The sequence below is a fragment of the Tupaia chinensis genome, unplaced genomic scaffold, assembly GCF_000334495.1.
Source record: "Tupaia chinensis unplaced genomic scaffold, TupChi_1.0 Scaffold146386_1, whole genome shotgun sequence".
Lineage (NCBI taxonomy): Eukaryota > Metazoa > Chordata > Mammalia > Scandentia > Tupaiidae > Tupaia > Tupaia belangeri.
In genome coordinates, this window is record NW_006206241.1 from 2,898,443 (window position 1) to 2,910,752 (window position 12,310).

At 55.6% G+C, this 12,310-nt stretch overlaps 1 protein-coding gene across 1 annotated transcript in view; it reads left to right on the top strand.

Moving 5' to 3' along the window:
• Positions 1-11,735, top strand: part of ADAMTS16 (ADAM metallopeptidase with thrombospondin type 1 motif 16) — a 154,488-nt gene extending 142,753 nt beyond the window's left edge. The window contains exons 21-25 of the mRNA XM_006168904.2: positions 4,937-5,138; positions 5,228-5,422; positions 7,079-7,303; positions 9,739-9,886; positions 10,599-11,735. Coding sequence (XP_006168966.1) covers positions 4,937-5,138; positions 5,228-5,422; positions 7,079-7,303; positions 9,739-9,886; positions 10,599-10,714 — 886 coding nt within the window. The 3' untranslated portion in view covers positions 10,715-11,735. The remainder of the gene's footprint in view (positions 1-4,936; positions 5,139-5,227; positions 5,423-7,078; positions 7,304-9,738; positions 9,887-10,598) is intronic.
• The last annotated feature ends 575 nt before the right edge of the window (positions 11,736-12,310 follow it).

Here is a 12,310-nt window from a genome sequence, read left to right on the forward strand (position 1 = left end):
CGCTTCCTTAGTGACGGGCGGGTTGCCAAGTCCTGCCAGCCCCCATCTCCCAGGGCATGGGAGTGTGGGTGCTAGCCCTGGTACAGGGGAGAGTTACCTCTAGTCCGTTCTCTGCGTCAGCTGCCTCTGATCTAGGCTGCCAGTTCACCCACCTGTACATCGTCCTACACACAGTATTTTTCAGCCCATAGCAAGGACATTTGTGACATCGACCACTGACTTGACGGCTGTTGAAGGGGTACAGAAGGGGGCAGAGGGAGCTGCCTCCCCACACCGACCTCTGAAGGTGTGGAAGGTCACGCTTCCTCCCAGTAGGGCGGGGACGGGGAACCGGTGCTGTGGCTCTTGTCCCAGCGGGTACAGGGTGTCCAGATTCCCACCCCTCCCGGGTGCAGACTCAGTGATGGCCCTGCTCCCTGGGACTCCAGATCCCATACCTAAGGCCAAGCTGGACATCTGGTCCGTCCTCAGCCTTTCCAGCGCAGCCTTGGCCTCCTCTCTTCCCGGCTTCTGTGGAGACTGGTCAGAGCGGGGAGCCTCACAGAGAACCAGAGCCTTGTGGTCGTTTAGGACCTACGGACGTCCTTTTAACTTTTATGAGCGGAGATCGTGTTCTTAAGTGAGCAGAATGCAAATGCCCCATGTTCTGCAGAGAAAACCCTCAGATGAAGGATTTTTGTTGTTGAAACAGGGATTATTGCAGCTGTTTTGAAGGGTGAGGCCAGTCTCTCTGTGTTTCATTTCCCCAGTCTTTCCCCATGAAAAGGAGAGCTCTATGGGTCTCACTGGTTCCTTTTAAGATAAGATCTGACAACAGGGTTGTGCGACAGGAAAGCATGGTAAGAACTCACAGGTTGGCCTCTGGGAGTGAAACCTTGCGGACCTTCGGCTTCCCGCAGTCTATAAAATTAGCACCCGCCTTGCCTCCCAACTGGAGCTTTTCATGTGCTTTGGTTCGGTGTCCTGCTCTCCAGCAATGAAATCCTGCCTTAGGCATGAAAGCAACTCAGCCTCTGTGTCTGGCTCATTCTAACTCTCCCCTCAGTCTCACAGTTGAACAAAGTGGTTCAACCGTGGAGGCTGAAGAGAATGAGTAACCGTCAGGTGGCTGGCTCCGGCCTGCTGACTCCCGGCCTGCTCCTTGCCAGCCTGTCGTCAGTAATGAGCCTTCCTTTCGGGTCAGCCCTGCATTTTCTCTGGAAAGATGCATCTCAAGAGACTCAGACAGTCCTGGTTGGCCTGGGGAAAAACCCCAACATCTATCCCTGCCAACAGCCGGTGGAGGAGGGCTGATGGCGCAGAGTCAGCACTTCTGATATACCCTCTGCCGGCCTCCAGGAGGGTCTGGAGAGTGCATACCTTGACCAGCATGGTGTGTATACTAACCCCAGCCCTGTGGGCCATGATTGCTCATGCACATGGTTACCCAGAGTGCTGGCTCCTTCAGAACTGGGCCTCCTCCACCTCTGGACTGCACAGGGCATGGCTGTTACCAGGTGATGCCAATGAAACATCTCTTAAAAGGGCCAGTAAGAAATGCCCCCGTCAGCAGAGGGAGGGAGGCGAGATGTAGCCCTTGGCCACCAATAGACTGTCTCAGGAACTCAGCGGTCCCCACCCACATTCTCCCAAGTTCTGGACACCATGACCAAAGTATTTCCAGCAGATAGCCTGCCTGTGCTCAAGTGGGCTTGTTAAATTATTTGTTTTCCTGTGGAAAAGGCAGAGTTTTCACACCAGCACCTACTTATTATTAAATATGCATTGCTACATTTAAAACATTTCATTTAAATGAAAAGGGCAGTGACTCTCCAATGACTTACACACGAGAAGGTGCCGTCATTGCGCATGAAGACAAGGTGGTTGCACCTGCAGAATCCGTGCCACGCCCGTCCTGCTGGCCCGGGACCTCTGGGGTACTGAGTGTGTGAGTTCCATGTGGGTAGCCATGGGGGCTGTGGAAGTGGACAATGGAACTCAGAACATCCTACTTCACAACTGTGACAGATGCACCAAAACGCACAGGTCCCGCATACCCAGGGCCGCCCCGACGCTGCAGAATAGCTCCTCGCTGGCCCTGTGCTTCAGTTCTGTCTTCATCATGCCACGTGCTCGCCCTGTGGGACCAGCTCCAGCTGTCAGTAACCAGGATGTACCAGGCTTTGTCTTGTGACAAGGTTTCTGGACCCTCCTCATTCCATGTGTTTACTGAGCTGCAAGAGACTATTGCATAGACAGTCAAGTTACTTCTGAAAACGGCCTGCTCTTGAGTGCTTGATCTGAAACTTTGAAAAGAATCAACAGGAAAAGAGGAACGAAGCTGACCTCTGAAGTGAATGGAGTGGCCGCCTGCTCTCTGAGAGCCTGGTTGATGAGTCCACAGGTGACCTCGGGGGGCTCTGGGTGGTTCTCGCCACAAGCTGCCCACAGGGCGCCAGGCGGGGGCTGGCATTTGTCTGAGTTGTCATTACGACACCTGAGCCCTTGTGCGGTGCTTTCCGACAAGGAATATTACTAAACTCTTGTCGGAAATTTACATTGTCCAAGGAAACATTACATGGCCCAAAACAAAATGCTATTTTAATTTTTTAAATGGATAAGGAGAAAAAATGGAATTAGGAATATTAAATAATTAACAAGTAATAACAGGAAATCCTACCTAAACTGTTGAATGGAAACCGCAAACCCCTGGCAGCACTGAGGCCTGTGAGGTGTACCTGATAAAGGCGGAGCCCACGGCTGTGAAGGCGCGGTGGTGGCTGGTGGCTCAGTCCTCCTCGTCCCGCCTTGGAAACGCAGAAGGCGGAGCCCATGGCTGTGAAGGCGCCGGTGGTGGCTGGTGACTCAGTCCTCCTCGTCCCGCCTTGGAAACGCAGCTGGGTCAGGTAGTAGCAGCACGGGGGTCCGGGGGGGGAACTAACCAAGACACGGTGGAGACCAACGCGGCCACTGGCTGGCGGCTGAGTCCAGCTCGCTCCTGTCCACCGGAACCTCAGGTCAGCACAGAAACTTGAGGGGATTGTGACTCTTCTCAAACTGAAATGAACATATTTTCCTGGGGCTCCATTTGTAAAACAAAACAGCTACAGCATTCCAGAAGTGATCTGAGAGAGGACCATTGCTTCCCCTTTCCCTTCAGAGATATGTTTCCACAAGCACCAAGTGCTGCCGAAGTCTCCCACGGAATCTGCATTCCCAGTCCTCTTCCACCTTGGCCCATGAGCGGCTGAAAGGAAGACGAAGGTGAACTGAAAAGCAGGTCCTCCAGGAGTCCTCCAGCCAGAGTCCTTGTTACTGGGCCGCGTTTGGTCTCTAGGTCCCCTGTTCTCCTGGGCCACCTGCCCCCTTTCCCAGGATATGCAGGACCCTCCGACAGACGGGCCTCACAGCGCCAGCCCGCAGCTTGTGCACACACGCTGGCTGGTCTGCGGTCAAAAAGTGGTGCCACTAGGCTGACCCTGGGCCCAGTCTGCCCGTGCCCCATCACCTGCCGGCGTGTACATCATAGGGGATACTTCATAACCAGAAGAGAAATGTGCTGTTGAGCAGTAACACTATGGAGCATCTCCATCTGCGAACACATTGAGAACAAGACGACGAGACATGAAGCCCTCGAGCCTTTCAGTCCAGCTACTGGCGAATAGGAAATACAGAGGACAGAAGAGCATGTGAGAAGACACCACGGAGATGTAGTTTATGAAATCCTGCCATCAGGAAGAAAGCCATGGTAGGGTCAGTGTGGTAAAGCTAGTTTCTATAGTAAATAGACTGAATAAAAAATAAGCAATGTTAAGAAAGAACCCTCCGAGAAAAAGAGAAGAAAGGTGACTATAAAGTGAGTTGTTTATTGGATTCTGACTCATAAAAACAGGTTCATTTATATCATTTAGGACACAATTGGGACTGGAACATTGAATATTTAATGGTGTAAAGTAATATCCTTAATGTAGATAGAATGGTATTGAGAATACATTTGAATAACAAAGAATCTATCTTCTAGGGATGTGTGTTAAAATACTCACATGTCTGGAATTTGCCTCAAAGTGCTATGGGAGGGACCAGCAGTTAGCGTAATGGCTATGTCGCTGGACTCCCACATAGACGGCCATGGTTCGCGTCCCGGACCCGATGGCTTAAAACTCAGGCCGGGCACACGTGCGTGCGTGCTCAAGATCCCAAGAGGAGAATGGAGGAGAAGGGATTGCGGCGTGACCATCCCCCCCTGGGGGGTGATTTCTCGCTTTCTGTCTCTCTGTCTCTCTCTGTCTGTCTGGTGAGCGCACGCACCCTATAGCAAAAACCTCTCTCAAAAATAAAAGTGCTATGAGAATTGGGGACATGCATAGGTAGCCATTGAAGTTACATGGAGAAGAACAAGTGTGAGGGCCTTTATTTGTTCTATGTTTCCATTTTTTTAAACAAAGAGAGTAGACACCCACTGAGGCGGGACATCGAAGTAAGGCAGCCCTCCGTACCTGTGGGTTCCTCGTGTGTGGATTCAGCCCACTGTGGGTGAGACAGACTCCCTTCCCTTGCCATCACCCTGAACAGTCCAGTGTCATTATTCACACAGCGTTTCCATGGTACTAGGTATTGTAAGCAATCCACAGATGATGTGAAGTGTTCTATGTGAGGAACTTAAGCAACTGTGGGTTGTGGTATCCTCTGGGGTCCCAGAACTGATCCCTGAGAGTCCCAAGCAATGACCAGGGACTCAAATGCCAGAGAAGGAGACAACAGGACAGCCTTCTGATTGAGACAAGAAGTCACAGCACCAGGGAGTGACGTGCAGGGCAGACACTGAAGGTCAACTCGGAGGGCAACTGCACTCTCACAGGCTGAGGGGGAGACGGTGCCCATCCGGCCACAGCAGGCGTGGCAAGTGCTCTCTTGGCACGAGCCCCAGTCCTGAGGGTGGTCTCTCTGTCCCCTGCAGCTGGTCCGTGGGGAACTGGAGCATCTGCAGCCGGACATGCGGTGGGGGCACTCAGAGCCGGCCTGTCCAGTGCACTCGGCGTGCACACTACAGCTCAGAGCCGGTGGCCACCAGCCTGTGCCCACAGCCTGTGCCCGCCAGCCGGCAGGCCTGCAACACACAGAGCTGCCCGCCTCTATGGAGTGTCGGTCCCTGGGCAGAGGTAACCAGGGTGAGCGTGGGGTGGTGGCTGGGCACATCCTTATCCCGGGCGCGCTTCCAGGCAGGACGTGACCACGCTCTTCTGCACAGTGTTCACGCACCTGTGGGAAGGGCTGGAGGAAGAGGGTGGTGACCTGCAAGAGCACCAGCCCCTCGGCTAGAGCTCAGCTGCTGCCCGACGCCGTCTGCAGCTCCGAGACCAAGCCCAGGACACACGAGGCCTGTCTGCCCAAGCGCTGCCACAAGCACAAGAAGCTGCAGTGGCTCGTGTCCGCCTGGTCCCAGGTAGGGCCACCAGCTCTGCCCTGAGACTGCCTCTCACTTCCTGCTTTCCCCGCATCTTACCGCTCACCCTTTACTCTGTTCCTATGCCGCCGTGTCCCCAACCCGGCCAGACTCGGGCAACCTCATAGCTCGTCTCGATGTCCTCTGCTTTGGAATCCTGCTCTCTGAGTCTCAGCCAGTGGCATCCACATCACCATCACTGGTCAGCCCGAGCAGGGTGGTCTGTCCTCACAGAGAGTTGGGGCCGTTTTCCAGGGACTCCTTAGCTAGCACAGTGCAGGAAGAAGGCGGGCTGCTTGGGGAGAGGTGGTACTCACGGCCTGGACCAAGCTTCCCAGGCAGCGTCGGTATTTACCGAAGGAACTTCTTACATCGGCTTTGCCAGTTTTAGTGCCTCGCGCTAAAGGCTGGGCAGGCCTTCGTCTGTGTGGTTCAGCGCTGTCTCGGGCCCCAGTGTAAGGGTTCCAGCATGTGGGAATGTGCTCCTCCATTTTGAGAGATCTCGTAAACCCGAAGCTGGGCCTCTGCCATTCTGCAGTGACCATGGAAGAGGAGCTCCTGCCATCCCCGCCCACACTCCTCGGGGACATGCCAGGGTCTCATGAGGCACCTACACCTCGGAGGACTCCTTGTTCAGGAGGGCAGAGCGCAAGCCGGGATCTAGCCCTGCTGAGTCACTCTCAGTTTGCCTCAGGAGGAGACACTGGCGCGCCCTGAGGCTGCCTTGCCCCTGCCAAGGAGCCCAGGTCCTCTCGTCCCCAGAAGGTGTGGGATGATATGTCTCTAGGACCAAGTGCCACAGTCATTAGAAAAGACATTTCTGTTGTGCTCCTCCCTGGAGCAGGGATGGGAAAGCCAGCAACTGGGCTGCGCTTCCACGGGCAGTGTCTAGGAGTCCTCACGCTGATACGAGACAGAGACCGAGCTGGAAGGTCCATCTAGGCTGTTGCTGGGTTGCGCCTCAGAGACATCTTCTACCCAGTCTCCATCTTGGCATCAGAATACACAGAAGCCTACTGTAAGCCTACAGGGAGGGGCGAGAGCGGGCCCAGGCAGGTGCCGCCCAGCTCCTCTGGACCACTCGTGGGCACCTGAGCTCAGCGTCCAAGAGGGCCCTGCCAGCCACTCTCGCCTAGCATGAGGCTGCAACACTGGCAGCCAGGACGTCTCTCCCAGAGCCCCTCATGCCCTCCCCCGAGTGCAGACTCACCCTGGGCCCTCTACACATGCCAGGCTGTCAGCTGCAGGGACAGCTCGAGCTTAGAGCCACCTTAGAGCAGATGGACTAGTCCCTGGGCATGCCCCCTCTTCCCAGGCACTTGGGTTTCTGGGGAAGGACTATGAGCCCTGGCTTTCTCCCACCTGCCCTTGCTCTGGGGGGACAGCTGCAGGCCTGCAGGTGGGTGGGGTGCTCTCTGAAGCTGGGGCCACGTGTCCCTGAGTGTGAAATTCCAGTGCATTCCATTATCGGTGACAGCCCAGTAGCTTTCCCCTCCAGGGAAACGCAGCTTTAGGGTTATTCTTGTCACCCTGCCGCCTGCTGCGCCCTACTCGTGCCCCACGATGCTGTCCCACTCTTCTGATGGTAAATACTATAATGCCTCCTTAAAATGCCATGAGGTGTTTTCCACTCACTTCTCTTGTTCTTCATTTTAGTGCTCTGCGACATGTGATAGAGGAACACAGAGAAGGGTTTTGAAATGTGCTGAAAAGTACATTTCTGGGAAGTATCGAGAGCTGGCCTCAAAGAAGTGCCTGCATCTGCCAAAGCCCACCCTGGAACTGGACCGCGCCTGCACCCTGCTTCCGTGCCCCAAGCGTCCCCTGTATGCGGCTGCAGGCCCCCGAAAGGCCAGCTGGTTTTCCTCTCCCTGGTCTCAGGTAGGGGAGGGTCCGACTTCCCGTGGGCGGCCAAGCTCCTGCCCCCGTGGGTGGGTGCCGGCCCCTGCGCGCAGGCTTCTGCAAGGGCGGGTTCCCAGCAGCCTGCCGACTGCCCCTGTGCTCTTTTTCACTGGTGTGTGTGAGTGGCCCTGCTCCTGGGGTCGGATGTGGCTCTCCAGGAACAGTCTTCAATTATTACTGGATGTTTCAGGACACATGTGTTTTGTTCTAAATAGTCCCCCAATTAAGTGTCAGGAAATGCAATGCTTTGGGTGAAACCTAAGCAGAATTCCCCAAAGATGAGTGTGACTGGGGAGGAAATCTGAGATCAGGAGTAAATAGGTGCTTCCAAGTTTGCTGAGTTTGCCGCGACCCTGTGAAGGTGAGGAAGGGTGTCCAACACCCTGAGAGTAACTGTCCTGTGAGGGCCCTTGGGCGAGGCCAGCCCAGGTGGAGGCCAGCAGAACTCGCTTGAGACCTTCCCACCTGCCTTTCCCCACTCCGCACTTCCTTGGGCTCTGAGGGAGAATTCTGTAGTGAAGTTGTTTTGTTTTGGGTTTGGGTTTTGTTTTAAGAGAGAGATTTTTACTATAGGACATGTGTGCTTGCCTGAGAGACAGAGACACAGAAACAGAAAGCAAGAAATCACTCCCTAGGGGGAATGGCCACACTGTAATCCCTTCTCCATTCTCCTGAGATTTTGAGCACGCGCACACACAACTGGCATGACTTTAGAGCCTCTGTGTCCAGGACTTGAACTGCGTGCGGTTGGCCATGTGAACATCCAGAGCCTTAACCACTACCCCACTTGCTGACTCTGTGACTGTTTTACGTCCCGCGTGCTGTTGGGGACCAGCTGCCCTCACTGGCCTTGGGCTGAGCACCACCCCGGCTGAGTGTCTGGATTCCTCCCGGTCTCTGCACAGTTGTCGGGCTCCTGCTGCTGTCCTGCTCTCAGGTCACTGCAGCCACGTGACCAGGGTGGCTCCAGCACAGGTGGGAGAAGAGCCCTGCACACACAGTCAGTTCCTTTGTCCCAGTCGGTCCTGGGCAGCAATGGCAGCAGTCTTGTGCTTCACAGTGCCTTAAATAGCAGGTCGTCAGAAACGGCATTAAGCACGTTTGCATCAAAGAACACAGAAAAAGACGTCATGACTTTTCCATTGACGCAATAGAAGCCTAAATAGAAACGTTCTTATCCGGATCCAGGTTAACCTACAGTAACTTTACCGGGAGGGTGCGGGGGCAAGGTATGTATCTAATGGCATTTCCTTTTTGTACTGCCTGTAGTCCAAGGAGCTTTTACTGGAAGCAGGAGTGTGCTTGCCTGAGAGACAGAGACACAGAAACAGAAAGCAAGAAATCACTCCCTAGGGGGAATGGCCACACTGTAATCCCTTCTCCATTCTCCTGAGATTTTGAGCACGCGCACACACAACTGGCATGACTTTAGAGCCTCTGTGTCCAGGACTTGAACTGCGTGCGGTTGGCCATGTGAACATCCAGAGCCTTAACCACTACCCCACTTGCTGACTCTGTGACTGTTTTACGTCCCGCGTGCTGTTGGGGACCAGCTGCCCTCACTGGCCTTGGGCTGAGCACCACCCCGGCTGAGTGTCTGGATTCCTCCCGGTCTCTGCACAGTTGTCGGGCTCCTGCTGCTGTCCTGCTCTCAGGTCACTGCAGCCACGTGACCAGGGTGGCTCCAGCACAGGTGGGAGAAGAGCCCTGCACACACAGTCAGTTCCTTTGTCCCAGTCGGTCCTGGGCAGCAATGGCAGCAGTCTTGTGCTTCACAGTGCCTTAAATAGCAGGTCGTCAGAAACGGCATTAAGCACGTTTGCATCAAAGAACACAGAAAAAGACGTCATGACTTTTCCATTGACGCAATAGAAGCCTAAATAGAAACGTTCTTATCCGGATCCAGGTTAACCTACAGTAACTTTACCGGGAGGGTGCGGGGGCAAGGTATGTATCTAATGGCATTTCCTTTTTGTACTGCCTGTAGTCCAAGGAGCTTTTACTGGAAGCAGGAGTATCTATTAATATTTACTTACTTTTTTAAAAACTGCCCTGCCCCAAAGAGCCTGCTTTCAGGAACGCTCATACCCTCCGTGGAGGCTAGAGCATCAGACTTCGGCAGTTCAGACCCCAGCCCCAGCTGTCCTGCCACTAGCCAGGGCTGCCTCCCATCTGAGCAGCAGGTGGGGTAGCAGCAGCAGCAACACTGGGTGGTCTAGACGGCCCACGGGGGCCTGGCCCAGGGTCCTTCGCTCGCTTGGAGGAGGTGAGCGGGGGCCACGTCCGCAGTGCAGCCCAGCACAGCCTACTGTGGTGCCTGTCTCTCTCCTCGTGGCGTGTCCTTACCTTGCTGGTCTGGGGCGATGGGCCGCTAGGAGCTGGCAGCTGTGGTGACAGCCATGTGTCTCTCGCAGTGCTCAGCCAGCTGTGGGGGTGGCGTCCAGACAAGGTCCGTGCAATGCCTGGCAGGGGGCCAGCCGGCCTCGGGCTGCCTCGTGCACCAGAAGCCTGCGGCCTCCCTGGCCTGCAACACTCACTTCTGCGCTGTCGCAGAGAAGAAGGGTGAGTACCTGGAACCCCCGGCCTTGGCGGGCACTTGGGGTGGAGACGCCAAGTTTCTAGGTGATTGTCAGGGCCTGTGGGAACAGGTGCCCACTGGTCATAGTCCTCGGCCAGGACTCGTGTCACTCAGGTGTCCCCTCTCCAGCTCCACATTGTGGCCCACAGAATAGCTCCCACCCATCCCTCGCACCGCCCCAAAGTGAGAGGTGGTTGTGAAATACGCCTAGCGCTGAGAAGGTTCAGCCTCGTTCCTAGGTCAGGGCTGTTCGCAGCCTTTCAAAAGCCTGCGTAGCCTGCAGAGCCTTCTTCCGGAGTGAAGCAAAAGTCCCGTGTTCACTGGGGGCTCTTGGAACACACAGAATGCCCAAGTGCGTGCAGAGACAGATGCTGACGGCCAGCCCCAAGGAGAAAGTAACTGGAGGGTAGTGGGTAGTTTGGCTCCAGGAGAAAAATAGTCAAATTCAGGCAACAGAAGCTCCCTTGTCTTGGGTGGACGAGTGGATGAGTGGGTGGGTTTAGTACGATAAGGACATTTCAGTTTTCAGGAACCTTCTGAAAAGGTCTTGCAAAAGACCAAGCGCCATAGGCCCCGTTAGACCTGAAGAGCTGCCCCCCACGGGCAGCTTCACAGCTAGGACAGAGCTTCCGCTGGGCCAGTAGGTCGCTAGCTGGCAGCCTCTGGCATTGCTAACGTGGCGCTCGCTCGTTTCAGACACCTTCTGCCAAGACCACTTCGCGTGGTGCTACCTGGTGCCCCAGCACGGGATGTGCAGCCACAAGTTCTACGGCAAGCAGTGCTGCAGGACGTGCTCCCAGTCCAGCCTGTGAGGGCCGCGGCACCATGCGGAGCAGTGCTGCCCGGCAGAGGCATCTGAGCACGAAAGAGCTGCACAGCCCCCATCAGGATGCATCCCGGGAAGCTGGACGCGGGAAGAACAACTGGTAGACGCCATGACCTGGGGCGTGCGTGTGTGTGTTTCCTCTGAGCCTGGATGTGTGTGTCCACGCACACACACGCTCTCCCGCCAGGCTGGCAGTGGGGCCCCGCAGGCCAGCCTCCACATGCAGGCCCAAGGGCCACTGTGAGGAACAGGAGAGACACCCACCTGTGTTTGCACTTCGGCCAGATCAAGTCCAAAAGGCAGGTGGGCTGAGCTTGCTAAACGATCCACACCTGGAGCTTTGTAAGAAGAAGCAAAGGCATGGACCACAGCAAGTGTACAAATACCTGCCGCCACCTACCTAGCAGGCCCCCTTCCATCCAGGGGCCGCCCCCGCTGTCAGGAGCGATGAACCTCTCTGAGTGCAGGGGCCAGTGCCTGGGGAGCCCCAGGCCTCTGCCCAGGGTCCTCCTCCTGGCCCTGCCTCAGAGACCTGGCACCACAAGATCCCTTGTCATCTCAAAGGGGCGCCTGCCAGGTCTGCCCTGACTTAGGACTTCGGAGTCCCTGCTAAGGTGCGTGGTCCCTTTCGGACTTACGCGCCAGAGGAGGGACTTCCACGTTACACGGTTTACCGTTCTCAGTTACGAACAAGTGCGCGTTCCTGTTCAAACCCATCTCGTAATGCTTTCCTTTTTTGAGTGACAGATCACAAGTACAGTACTCACCAAACCCTGCTGTCCCAGGCCAAGTCCTGGCCCTGCTGAGCCAGGACATCATCCCGGCCCATCACAACAGCGGCCTGGAGCCCTGAGCCCCGTTTGGTGTGCTGTGGGGTGTTCACACTTCCTTCAGTTTGGCCGTGTCTGTAATATGGGCAAGACCCAAAGCCAGCAGTGTCCCGGGGGGCAGCTGCCGGCTCCCCACCATCATCCTTGGTGCTGTCGTCTGTGCACCCCAGTGGTCCCCCGTGGGCACCTGGATATTTATATTTGCTGAAGTTTTATAATAAATTTTATATTGTACAGTGTTCCTGCGCTGCCTTGAACTTCCTGCACGAAGACACAGAGGTGGGGGCTGTGGGAGAAAGCACCCCCGACGAGGAGGGGCTGCAGGGTAGCCAGCTGGTGGTCAGTGGCTGCATCTTCACGCCTCACTTAGTTACAGGGAAGTGCCCTGGCCTGCTGAGCCCCGCCTGGCTCAGTCTAGGCTCTCCAGAGAAGCAGAGCTGGTGAGGGCCTGCTGACCATGCTCAGCTGTTAAGGGACTGGCTTATGCAGTCGTGGGCTGGCGAGTTCACATCAGCAGGGGGCCTCAGGCTGGGCGCTCAGGGAGGAGTGGGCTCGGCTGGAGTCAGGTCACAGGTAGCAGTCCAGAAGCTCAGCCGGGTGTCCATGTTGTCATCCCAGGAGAATTTCTTCCTCTTCTGGAAACTTCCAGCTTTACTCTTCCTCTGCCACCCACACTGGGCAGGACCAGCTGCTTCTCTTCTATTCAGTCGATTTAAATGTCAATCCCAGTTCAAAAATACCTTGGCAACAAC